At 33.5% G+C, this 13,480-nt stretch overlaps 1 protein-coding gene across 2 annotated transcripts; it reads left to right on the forward strand.

The window, feature by feature from the left end:
• The first annotated feature begins 413 nt into the window (after positions 1 to 413).
• Positions 414 to 13,192, forward strand: LOC145750101 (uncharacterized). 2 transcript variants are annotated; one of them, XM_082566044.1, is made up of 23 exons: positions 414 to 561; positions 810 to 893; positions 1,357 to 1,494; positions 1,913 to 2,031; positions 2,545 to 2,662; positions 3,163 to 3,248; positions 3,384 to 3,474; positions 3,849 to 3,932; positions 4,295 to 4,466; positions 4,862 to 5,002; positions 5,595 to 5,711; positions 6,079 to 6,172; positions 6,370 to 6,572; positions 6,644 to 6,914; positions 7,813 to 7,979; positions 8,364 to 8,475; positions 8,571 to 8,783; positions 9,281 to 9,373; positions 9,867 to 9,919; positions 10,515 to 10,629; positions 11,455 to 11,547; positions 11,711 to 11,829; positions 12,268 to 13,192. In XM_082566044.1, the coding sequence occupies exons 2-23, from the start codon at positions 817 to 819 to the stop codon at positions 12,802 to 12,804; spliced, it is 3,213 nt and encodes a 1,070-aa protein (XP_082422170.1). In that variant the 5' UTR covers positions 414 to 561; positions 810 to 816; the 3' UTR covers positions 12,805 to 13,192. The 2 variants fall into 2 exon arrangements, with proteins under 2 accessions (XP_082422170.1, XP_082422171.1); XM_082566045.1 differs by having other exon boundaries at positions 8,574 to 8,783.
• Positions 13,193 to 13,480: the final 288 nt, after the last annotated feature.

Here is a 13,480-nt window from a genome sequence, read left to right on the forward strand (position 1 = left end):
CGGTATATTGTCGCGCTGAGTTGCTATAAAAGTTCGCGCCAAAACTGTAGACGACATTTTTTAATGGAAAACGAAAAAAAAATTACTATATGAATTACTTAAAATAGTTTTAGGTGATAAATACAGTGTTTTAAACAAAAATTAAATGACTTGAAACGATTTTACAATGAATATAAAAACGGGGAAATTAATTATCAGCTGTTGATTCGCATGATTGGCCACAATAGCGTTGGTATCTTGGTAACCTGACCTTCAACTATGTTGTTTTAAATCAAGACCTTTTGTTAGGGGTTTAATTGATTATCTTATGTTATGTTAACATGTTAGCATTTAAAAATATAAAGTAAGACAATCATGAAAACATGAATTAGGATTTTAAAGACCATAGACATTTACGACAGACTGTCAAAACTGTCAGACAGAATTGATCCTTTGCACATTTTACCGTCTGACCGTACGCGACTGTCCGACTGTTGACTTCGGTATTCAACTAGTTGCAAAATTTGGAATGGTTGACAGCGTGTTCTGCCCATTTTTATTTAAAACAAATTTTATTAAAGGGTAAGTTGGTAGGGTAAATTTTAAAATTAGTAACAAAAAATCAAAAAAAGAGTTTAAAATTGCTTAAAGTTATGCATTGAGACTTACTAGCAAGTATTATAATTAATAAGTGTTGCTAATATCTTATAAGTTAATATTATTAATTTAAATATTTAGTATCAGGGATTTTAAAACTAACTTTAATCCTAAATGTAGATGCACGTTTAATTAGTTAAATAATAATATTAAAATATATTTTATTTGTTTAGCAATTAAATGGAAACCAGAGAAAGTAATTTTCCATTATTTCAAACTGAAGGACCTAAACCTGATGGAGATGGAGCGCATAAAAAGTTAGTTTATATTGAATATATTTTCTACTAAATGTGATAAAAATTTAAATATCTTTAAGAGTATTTAATTGACGACTGTAAAGCAGGATTACTAACATAAAAAGTTTTTTTTTTGTATATACCTTTATTCTCAATGTGGGAAAGTCGAATGCGCAACCTTAACATAGAGTAACATCAGTTACTCCAACCCAGTCTCGAATTGCCTGTGGCAGTTTGGAATATTATAGAGACTATAAGTGCCCGGTATTTATGCTGCTGATTAAGTGCTGGCTCAGCAAAAGTTCACACCGTTTATAGCGCCTTACTTAAGGGCGCTACAGCATAATGCCAGTGGGATTTGAACCCACGATCTCATGTGTGGTGTAGCAAGTGTTCTTACCACTACACAACTCTGGCGGTTAAAGTTAATAAACAACTTTGTGTATTTTTTTTGTTCAATAATACTAATTTATTTATTATTTAGTAATTCTTTAAGTGATGAAGAAGTAACTAATGATAGTCAAAGTGGATTAGAAGCTGCAGCTTTAAATAGATCAAGAAGAAGATATAGAAGGAAACCGAAAATCTTTTTCTATGTTGGGGGAGGCAATGGAGTTCATTTGTAAGTAAAAATTCAAAAATTTATTTTTTAATACCAGGCTATAAACTAGGTATTGTTTATATTATTTAATAATTAGAAATACATAAATATATCGACCACTAAGCTTTACTAAGCTTTATACCGGCAGCATTGAGTAGTGGTAAGAACACTTGCTACACCACCTTGAGGTCCTGGGTACAATCCCCACTGCTCTCATGCTGTAGCACCCTTGCGAATGGGTCGGAGTAACTAAAAAAAAATTTGCGAATGGGTCGGAGTAACTAATGTTACTCTATGTTTAAGTCGCGCATTTCACCTTCCCACATCGAGGATAAAGATAAATAAAAAAAACCATGTTTATTAAAAAATTTTTATACATTTTTATTTAATTACTTTTGTAAAAAACAATAAAATGAATTCGTGTTTATTTCAAACACAGGGTTGAAGAGAATTTAACTGCACTTGGTTGGGAGAGAATTCATGATAAAACAAGAGAAGATTATAAACTGAAGTGGTGTGAAGTTAAATCTCATAACTACTACAACACATTCAGGGAAGGTATACAGTCTATTTATACTTTAATTTGTGCAAATATGTAAATTGTGATAATAAATTCAAATTTAGAATCTGTTTTAAAATTTAAGTATAATATATTTACCGACATGAGGGTGTAGTGGTAAGAAATTGCTACACTACACATGAGGTTGTGGGTTCAATTCCGACTGCTCTTTTGCTCTAGTGCCCTTGAGAAAGGCGCTATAAACGGTATGAAATGCTGTAGCGTTCTTGGGTAAGGCGCTATAAACAATACGAACTTCTGCTGAGCCAGCACTTTATCAGCAGCATAATTATCGGGCAATTATAATCTATAATATCCCAAACTGCCACAGGCAACTCGAGGCTGGGTCGGGGTAACAGTTGTTATTCTTTGTTCAAGTCGTGCATTCAACTTTCCCACATCGAGGATAAAGATTTATACAACAAAAAAGTGGAGACTAGTTTTTATATGTATATTGAGGGAATAAATTGAAGTTTATAATTTGTATTCTAATGTGGTTGTGTTATATTTAGGTGAACAGTTGGTATATCAAATCCCAAACAACAAACTACTAACAACTAAGATTGGGTTGCTGACTTCACTTCAGGAATATGACAGAGTTATGAACAAAGTTAAAAAAGGAAGACCAAGGTATCAACAATTTGTTAATAATCTAAAAATTATACAGAAAAAAAAATCAGTTAAAGTTAATTTAAATAAACATTAGTAATAGGTTCATAGGATAAACAGCTTAGTAAATAAATATTATTTCTTTAGAATGTTACATTTTTTAGATACAGAAAATGTGTTTGATATATTATATAAGGTTTATTGTTAAAGACGAGTTGTTATAGTTTTTGATTTCTTTATTTATTTGTTTGTAGACAACAGATTGTAGTCCAACCCATGTAAGTTAGATTACATTTAAGCTTTTATTAAAAAAAGTCAGGTTAAAAATAAAATAATATAATAACTATTTTTTATTTTTTTAGAAATAAATTCATATTTTTTTGCCAAATTTTTTGAAACTTTTTTTAATAAATTATAGTATTAATTTTAATATTTGTTATTAATAAACAAAACTGAAATATGATGTGATTTTAAAAAATATGGGACATTTTTTAATTACTGCACAATTTAACTTTTAATAGAATAATGAAGTATCAAGATTTTTTGCCAGAAACGTATAGAATAGATGTAAGAGATGATAGGGAATTGTTTTACGATACTTATATTGGTAAGTTTTGGCTGATAATTTAAATTTATACAAACTGTGCCGTATTTAATAAACACGAACTTTATTTATATAAAGTATTTCCAAATTGGACTTTACCTTTTTTACAAATTTTCTCAAGTTATATTTTATTATTAGATGGTGAATTATGGATATCTAAGCCAACTGGTATGAATCAGGGAAAGGGGATTTACCTAATACGAAACAGGGAGGATATACAAAAAATGCAGTAAGTATTAAAAGACCTTAAAAATCATGACATAGAAGTAGTGGGAATCAAACCTAGGACTTTTTGTTATAGTGCCAAGTACTTTTAATATCATGTTTGAGCACACTTGAGTAAGGCGCTCGCTATTAATGGTATAAACTCCTGCTGAGCCAACACTTAATCAGCATCTTAATTATCGGGCAATTATAATCTAAATTATCCCAAACTGCCAAAGGCAACTTAAGACTAGGTCGGAGTAACTGATGTTACTCTATGTTTAGGTCCTAAAGTCGACCTTCTGACATTAAGGATAAAGTTCTATAGGCTACATAAAAAATATTATAAATATATAGATTGTAATATTTATGTTTTTGATATCTGGTTTGTTTTTTTAGAGAGAGAATAGCAGAGAATGAAGATGACGTGCAATCAGCCCGCAAACTTCCATTCAAGATTCCAATGGCTAGAATTGTACAAAGGTAAATTCATTTGTTCTCAAAATTAAAGTTAGTTGGGGTAAAACTGATTTACTTTGTTGGATTTGTTACCTTTGATGTGAAAAAGGTGACTTAACGACCTAAATATAAAGTAATATGTATTGCTCCAACCCAGTTTTTTATCCCTATTATTAGCCCAATCTATTATCGGCTTTGGCTGTTTGGAACTTATTAATTTTTATTTTCAAAAACATAACCTGCAGAATTGTGTACTACTATTTTTTTTACTTAAAGAATCAAACCAAAGACTTAGGACTTTAAGTGACATATTGTTTAGTGCTCTAATCTGTACACTAATTGCTAAAACTAAAATGAAAAAAAATTGTGCAAACTATTTTTTACAGATATGTAACTAACCCACTGCTGTTAGACCAACGCAAATTTGATGTAAGGAATTATATGATTGTAGCCTGTACAAATCCTCTGGTTGTGTTTTATAGAGATGGTTACTGCCGACTTACATGCCTAGCTTACGATTCTGACAGTTTAGATCTTACTGGACATCTTACTAATCAAGTAATAATTGTGTTTATTTTAAAGCGTATAAACTTTAATGTTTTTTTGTCTTTATTTTTTCTTGATAGGACTATATTGCCTGAACGTGGAGTAACATCAGTTACTTTGACTCAGTCTTAGTTGACTTTGACAATTTTTTTTTTTTTTTTTGACTATGATTACCTGCTAATTAATCGCCAATTAGTTTTTGGTTTAGCAGAATTTAATTTCATTTTTAATACCTTACTTAAGGGTGCTATAGCATAGAAGCAGTTGGGATCAAACCCAAGACCACATGTAATGAAGCCAAGTATTTTAATCAGTACATCAGATTGCCAGCATAACTTTTACATTTAATAAGGCATTTGTTATATATATATATTAAAACAGTTTTGTTAATTTGTTTTACTATTTAGTTTATGCAAAAGAAGAACCCTTTATATAATGAGGTAAAGGAGGATACTGTTTGGTCTATGGACAGATTTAATGAATATGTCAATGATAACTTTAAAGACAAAAACAATTTGCCAGAAGATTGGGTGCATACAGTGTTAAGAGTAAGCCAGTGTATTTTTAATTTTTTTTTTTATATATATCTTTATTCTCGATGTGGGAAAGTCGAATGAGCTTAAACGACTCAGTCTCGAGTTGCCTGTGGCAGTTTGGGATATTATAGATTATAATTGCCTGATAATTATGCTGCTGATTAAGTGTTGGCTCAGCAGGAGTTTATATTGTTTATAGTGCCTTACTCAAGGGCGCCACAGCATGAGATTAGTGGGGATTGAACCCCTGACCTCATGTGTGGTGTAGCAAGTGTTCTTACCAATACACCACGCTTACGGTTTTAATTTATCATTGATAGGCGAAGGCCAACTTTACAGCCTAATTATAAACTTTTATAGTATTATACCTAGTATTAAGTTGACATTGCTAGATTTTGGATTGTATTGATATTGTATCTTTGTTTAAAACGTTTAAAGTAAATAGAATTGGCACTTTAGTTTAAGATACTGTAACATGGAAGCAGTGGGGATTAATCTCAGGACCTCACATGATAAAATTCAATGCCTTAACCACTAGCCAGACTGTTGTAAAATTTAAGATTTTAATTTTGTTATGGTTTAAAATTGTAATTTTTTTTTGTAGAAGCGATGCCAGCAAATTATGCTACATTGCTTTCAAGCTGTCAGACACAAACTTGAATGTAAACTTGGGTTCTTTGATTTGATTGGCTGTGATTTTTTAGTGGATGATCAATTTAAGGTATCTTAAAAAAAGTTTTTTTTTATGAAATTATTTATTCTTGATGTGGGAAGGTCAACTTCACAACCTAAACATAGAGTAACATCAGTTACTACGACCCAGTCTTGAGTTGCCGTTGGCATTTTGGGATTATATAAATTATATTTCCAAGATAATTTAACTGATAATTAAGTATTGGCTGGCAGAAGTTAATATCGTTTATTGTGCATTACTTAAGGGTGCTGCATGAGAGCAGTAGGGTTCGAACCCGGGACCTGTTGTAGTAAAGCCATGTGTCCTTACCACTACACTATGCTTTTGCTGCTGACCAAGCTTTTATTTATGTTTTTAGAAAGTGTTTATGTAAAAAAAAATGATTTGTTTTTAGATTTCTTTACTTGAAATGAATTGTAATCCTGCCCTTCATACCAATTGTGAAACTTTAAAAGAAATTATTCCTGATATTGTGACAGAAACATTAAGTAAAAATTTTTTAAAATAATTTTTTAATGTATCCATTTTAATACTGAGTTAATCTAAGGTGATTTCATATAATGGAAGCAGTTGGAATTGAACGAAGAATCTCTTGTGGTTACCCTAACACTGCATCAAACTAATATCCGGCTATTAAATAGGCTACGAAATTTATTTTATTTTAAAAATTAAAAAATTTTCGCAGAACTTGCCCTTGAGATATTCGACAAATCCAACAAAAGGGAACGAATCATCCCCCTAACCACCCCACATAATTGCGTACTACTCTATAATGGGGATGTTATTGAGGCTGCCGAGAGAAGGGAGAGACTACAATCGGCCGCTGAAGCGCGGCGAAGAGCCAGAAGTGCTCAGAGAAGAAAGAAATTTGTTCCAGGCCAATATATAGTAAGTTTATTATTAAATTATATTAAAGTTTGTCCTCAATATAAAAATATTTTATTATTTTGTATTTTTAGTATCGGAGAACAGCAGTTGTAACCACCGCAGAACCCTTGTCGCAACCCGTCCAAACAACAACCACCTCCCCTACTCTACTCATGACATCACAACCAACCACATTAATGACATCACAATCAACACCCAATACTGTCATGACAACGGTAGTTCAACAGTTCCGTGGCAACCTTCCTTCGTCACAAGTTGTTGCCTCGACAACGGCATCGAACCAGCGAGTCGTGCACTCAAAAAGTACGCCAAATGTTGCTTTAAAACCGTTTTATGCAGGAGGTTAGTATATGGGTGATTGGGTCATGAACTAGTGGTCTTGCTGTAGTGTGTTGGGTGTAGTTATGGAAAGAACGTTAGAGTGTCGTAGCGTTTAGTTTACTAATGGAATGTTTCTTTGTACTTTTTTTTGTTATTCTTGATGTAGGAAAGTCAAATGCGCGACTTAAACATAGAGTAACATCAGTTACTCAGACCCAGTCTCGAGTTGCCTGTAGCAGTTTGGGATATTATAGATCATAATTGCCCGATAATTATGCTGCTGATTAAGTGCTGGCTCAGCAGGAGTTTGTACCGTTTATAGCGCCTCACTCAAGGGCGCTACAGCATGAGATCAGTGGGGATTGAACCCACAACTTATTTATCTTTAATGTAAGAAGGTCAACTTCATAGCCCAAACATAGAGTAACATTAGTAACCCCGACCTAGTCCTGATTTGACTTTGCTAAATTAGGATATAAATGATTATAATTGCCTGATTTATGTTACAATTGTGTTTTGGTAAGGCAAAGGTTTATACCGTCTGTAGGACTTTATTTAAGAGTGCTTTAGAATGGAAGGGGTTGGGATTGAACCCTTTACCTCAGTAGTTGTAAAACTTAAGCATGTATTTTGTAAAAGTGTTATTATGTAACCTAAATTTGGTTCTGTAAGTGATTTAGTTCTTATTTTGTGCTGTTTAGTTTGTTGGTTTAATAGTTTAGGATCTTAGGTTTGAAACTAGGCAAGCTTTGTTTTTTTTTGTTATTAAATAAATTCAATGTAATATTTATTACTTCATGATTTGTGTTTTGTTTAGGTTTTGTCGCTTTTATTATCTTGCTTACTAATAATAATACTTACTAACATAGCAGTATTAAAATTTGAAAATATTTTTTTTATAATGTTATTCCTGTTGTAGGCACTGTAGCTAGTAGGCCTTACTCTGCACCGAAGTTCAACAAGAAATATGCTCAAATTGAATCTCGGATCTTCTCTCACAACAATGGATTACTTGACAGCCCTCGTAGAACTGAAATAAGTAACGCAGCTTTAAATGCAGCTTCTAACTCAAAAATCCTAAATTTTGTAAGTATTTAACAATCTTATTTTTATGTGGTGGTTAGAATACTTCGCTTTGTTACATGGAATCCTGGGTTTGATTCCCAGTGCTTCCATGCTGTATTCCCACTGCTTCTATGCTTGGCTTTGCTACATTGGATTCTGGGTTTGGTCCCCACTGCCTCCATGTTATAGCACATTCTATGTTAGGTGCTATAAACGGTATGAACTTCTGCTGAGCCAAAAACCAATCAGCAGCATAATTATCAGTCAACTATATTCAATAATATCCCAAACTGCCAAAGTTAACTCGATACTGGGTCGGAGTAACTGATGTTACTCTATGTTTAGGCTGTAAAGTCGAAAATAAATGAATGTAAATACTATTTTTAATTTAAACCTTTTTTGCAGACAAGAGATGTTGTTTTATCCCCAAATAGAAATGAGTTAAGTAACTTGAACGGAGAAATCAACAATGTTGAATTAGATGAAGAATTTATCGGGGAAATTAGAGATGAATTAGGTAAACAAATACATGATTTAAAACTTTTTATTTTTAGTAATTTTTACTTAAAAAAATTTATTAATTTTCAAAAAAAATTATTTTTTTTATTCTAGAAGCTTTGGAGCGGGAGAAAATCTTCGAGCAAGTCCTAGCTGAAGAAGAAGAAGGAGAAGAGGAAGTCGAGGAGAACTTCTGTGAGGAGGACCAGGAGGAGGAAGATGATTTTGTTGATTGTAACTCCCCGGAAGCGATCAGAAGACCTTCCGCTAAACTTCCATCAAGTTATCACAGGAGCAGCATTGATGGTGCTCTGTTGCTTGGCACAGGTGATTATGACGTCACTACATCAACAGAAACAGTAGAGTATACAGTAATTATGATGTCATTGTACTACGAAGGTTATAGTTATGACGTCACTTTGTACCGAAAAAATGGTATTTGTGACGTCACTGTGTAGAAAAACAGTCGGTTTTTGTGACGTCACTAAGTAGCGAAATAAGTTGTTTTCATGACGTCACTATGTAGCGAAATAAGCGGTATTTTTGACGTCACTATGTAGCGAAACAAGCGGTATTTGTGACGTTACTATGTAGCGAAATAATTGATATTTATGACGTCACTATGTCGCGAAATAAGCGGTATTTGTGACGTCACTATGTAGCGAAACAAGCAGTATTTGTGACGTCACTATGTAGCGAAATAAGCGATAATTATGACGTAATTTTGCCAGTAATACCATCGTAGGTAACTTCACAAAAACACATTAGTAACAACATTTCAACAACAAAAATAAGTTTTAATTTGTTTGTTTTTTTTATCACAGCTTCCACGTGGCCTCGACATTTTCAAGCCAAACAAACTTCTGTGAGAAAAAGGGTCAGCAGGATTGCTTCATTATCTGTTAAAGGAAATTTTGGTAAAAATTAATAAATAATTTGTTTTTTTTATTTTTTATTTATCCTCGATGTGGGAAAGTCGGATGCGCGACTTAAACATAAAGTAACATTAGTTACTCCGACCCGGTCTCGAGTTGCCTGTGACAGTTTGGGATATTATAGATTAGAATTGCTCGATAATTTTGCTGCTGATTAAGTGTTGGCTCAGCAGGGGTTCATGCCGTTTATAGCGCCTTACTCGAGGGCACTACAGCATGAGAGCAGTGCGGATTGAACCCACGACCTCATGTGTGGTGTAGCAAGTGTTCTTACCACTACACCACGCTGAAGGTTTTTTAATTACATTAGTGTATATAAAAGTTTGTAAAATTTAAATTTTTTTTAGATAATTAATTTTCTTAATTATTTGTATTTAATAATATTGATTGCCCTAAAATTGACTTCATTTTAATTAATCGAAATCTATTATTTAATTATTTATCGTTTCTTAAAATACAATCGTTTTTCGTGTAGATATGCCCATGCCATCTGTTGGGGTAAGGCAATCTGTAGACATAAGTCAAAAGGTAACTTAATTGATTATTTCGTAGTTTTATTTTGACTTGTGGTTTAGGTTTGGGACTTATTCAAGGCCCTGGGTTCGATTCCGACTGCTTTCTGGCACTGGCAGGTCAATGAATATTAAAACTGGCAAAGGCAACTTTTTTTCGTATATCTTTATCCTTTTTTTCGTATATCTTTATCCTTATAGCGCCTTACTTAAGAGCGCTACAGCATGAGATCAGTGGGGATTGAACCCACGACCTCATGTGTGGTGTAGCAAGTGTTCTTACCACTACACCACGCTGCCGGTAAATTAAAAAAAAAACAGACTATTGGCAACAAAATTTACTTCATTTTAAAGACTATTTGTTAATAAGGCCTTTCTACATCTAAAATAAATAAAATATTTTTTATATCACTGTAAGGTTGTTGATTTTTTAATTTTTATTGGAAAGGGTGTGCTGTTGTGACGTGTTTAAACTATTTGTAAACGCATAGCCCAAAAGCGAATAGTGTGGTATTGGTGCGGCTCGAACCCGAAACATTTTAGCCAGTAGTCCAATACCACATACCAAACTATCGTTCAAAAAATTACCTAAGCTTTTATATTTTTTGTAGCTACAATTTCGTGCGCCCACTACTGTACGTTTAAGACAGAGCTTACAGGCTACAACATGTACATTGGACATTGGCCCTAACTCAAGACGAGGTTTAATTGCTATCCCCAACGGCGGTAAATATACTTCATTTATTTTTCATGTAAACGTAGTAAATTTTAAATGTGTGTTTGTTAAGATTAGACGGCTGTTAAATATTTAATAACCAACGGTTAGAACTTAGCAGTTTTACTGTTATTTATTATACAGTCCTCTTTAATATTTATAGTGTAAATTTTTTGATTTACTGGTTTTGTAATAGATAGGCTTATAAATATATACAGTATATTTATGCCGGCAGCGTGGTATAGTGGTAAGAACACTTGCTACACCACACATTAGGTTATGGGTTCAGTCTCCACTGATCTCATGCTGTAGCACCCCTGAGTAAGGCGCTATAAACGGTATGAACTTACGCTGAGCCAGCACTTAACCAGAAGTAAAATTATCGGGCAATTATAATCTATATAATATCACAAACTGCCACAGGCAACTCGAGACTGGGTCGGAGTAACTGATGTTGCTCTATGTTTAAGTCGCGCATTTGACCTTCCCACATCGAGGATAAAGATATATATACAAAAAAAACATTTTTAATTAACAAAACTAAATTGGTATATGCTAGTTTCAATAGACCAAAAATGCTACGGTTCTAATTTTAGAATATCGATTTTGGATTCGTCTAAAAGACAAAAGATAGTTCATTAAAAATGCGATTAATACTCTCGGGGCATTTTGATTTTATTAGTGCGCCAGTTGGGATTCGAACGCCCAACGGTCTGATCTCCTTAAATCGATTAAATCGTGTTTTGGCTACGATATCTCTCCTGGCAATTCAGGGTCATCAAATTAAACTTTTGTTTAACCTTTAATTTTAAATCGAATTTTTAATGATTTTTTAGTGGGAAGTCGTAACTTACCGCATAAAGACTCGGGCCGTATTCAAACTAAGCTGAAACTGGTAAAATCCCCGCCACATGGTCTTTCTATGCCAGGTAAAAAAAAATTAACGTGTTTTAAATGGGGCCTTATTTAAAATTTTGGTGTGTTTTAAATGGGGCCTTATTTAAAATTTTGATGTGTTTTAAATGGGGCCTTATTTAAAATTTTGATGTGTTTTAAATGAGGTCCTTTTTATTTTTTTTGTTATTTCTTTAGAACTGGCAAACGATGACGCAGTCAATACTTCATCGCTTCATTACCTCGCCTCGGCCCACGTGACCCAAGGTCAGTCGAGCGGAGAGACCCACAATGCTTTGCGAAACTCTTTTCCTCCGGTAAGTAACCAGCAGTTTTTGTAAAAAAAAAATTTTTTTTTTTTTTATTTTGGTAATTTATCCTCAATGTGGAAAGGCTTACTTTACAGCCTAAACATAGAGTAACATTAGTAAATCGACTCAATTAAGGTGTTATGTAGTAATGTCAAATATTCTAACCCTTTGCCAGTTATAGTATTTACCCTAGAACAATATCAGTGGGTTTTTATTACTTCCAGTATGACAGCAATAAAGTAATATTTGTTACACGGACTAGTGCTTGCTCGACATAAGCAATATATAAAGGCGCTACAGCAGGAAAGCAGTGGGGATCGAACCTGAGCCGTTTGAAGTAATTTTAATTTCCAAAATTACCACGACGCCGGTAATAGTGTTAGCCTTAGTGTGATATTATAAGGCTTGTTGTACTCCTGCTTCTTTAAGCTTAATATTATAAAGGTTTCTTCCAACGGAACCAATCACAAATTCAATTCCGATTCGTCCACTCAAACCACTGCGCGGCGCTCGCGAGCTCACCTTAACGGTGAGGAGAAGGTCATTTGGAGGTTAAGGTCACGGACCAACGATTTTCCGGCCAGGGATGAGAGTCCTACGTCACCAAAAGGTCACCACAAGGTCGCGCTGTCGGTGCCCGTCGTCACCCAATCACCGGGTTTGGTTTTGCCGCGAAAATTGGTCGAAACCACTCGACCGAATCAACCGAACAATAACAAAGCACCGCTGTTGCCTAGCACCAACAACAAAACCCGGCGTGACGTAACAGTGGTGACGTCATCGCCACGTGACAGCGAGGACTCGATTCCGGACGATTCTGGGAAACAGAAACTCGCGAAAACTCTCAAAAGTCCTTTGTCTAAAGTCGTTGCCGTAGCAACAGCGGCGCCGACTCACTACCGTCCTCAAGTGACGAGTGATTTTAAGGAGAAGAATTCGAGTTCCGAATTTGAGGAACACAATATGGTCACGGCCGGCTGAGCTTGTTGGTCACGTGATGTTATTAGGAAATTTTTGTTGTGTTTTTTCGGATTACAGAAATCTTGAATCAAAAATTTTATTTCTTTAAAAAACAAAGAAAACGTTTCAAAAATTTATTTTTATAGTTAATCAGGGATTTTTTACGTATTAAAAGGTTTATAAAGTTTTAAATTTCGAATTTAAATTGTTAAAAAACGGTTTTTATAATTTTTTTAACCAATTTTTTGTCTTTAAAACACCTGCAAAAATTTAATTTTTTCTGTTTAAAAACTCTTAATTTTTGTCCTTTTCTAGCCATTTATAAATCAAACGCCGACTGCTTGTTGGGTTCCAGTAATTTTAAAGGAACTGTTACTGCTATAAGTTCGCGCACTTACCTATCTTTAAGTCACTGTGAATATTAAATTACCTTTCTGTTTGCTATCCTGTATTTACTGTATTAGGTCATGTAGTGTTAAAACGAATTAAAAATATATTTTTTTAGGTAACTTTTACAAGAATTTTTGATATATATGAGTTTATATTCATTTTTAGAACGAAAAAACTTGTTAAAATATTGAGTTATACTTAGGTTTGTTGTTAAAAAATCGAGTTATACTTAAGTTAGTTGTTAAAAAATAGAGTTATACTTAAGTTAGTTGTTAAAGAATCAAGTTATACTTAAGTTTGTTGTTAA

This window comes from Corella eumyota, chromosome 4 (genome assembly GCF_963082875.1).
Source record: "Corella eumyota chromosome 4, kaCorEumy4.1, whole genome shotgun sequence".
Classification (NCBI taxonomy): Eukaryota; Metazoa; Chordata; class Ascidiacea; order Phlebobranchia; family Corellidae; genus Corella; species Corella eumyota.

Excerpts from the sequence above, each read along its gene's own strand:
- LOC145750101 (XM_082566044.1), top strand. The coding sequence starts at position 817 with ATGGAAACCAGAGAAAGTAATTTTCCATTATTTCAAACTGAAGGACCT. Across the intron at positions 6,915-7,812 it reads AAAACCGTTTTATGCAGGAG|GCACTGTAGCTAGTAGGCCT; the intron begins GTTAGTATATGG and ends TTCCTGTTGTAG. Across the intron at positions 11,830-12,267 it reads TGCGAAACTCTTTTCCTCCG|GTTTCTTCCAACGGAACCAA; the intron begins GTAAGTAACCAG and ends AATATTATAAAG.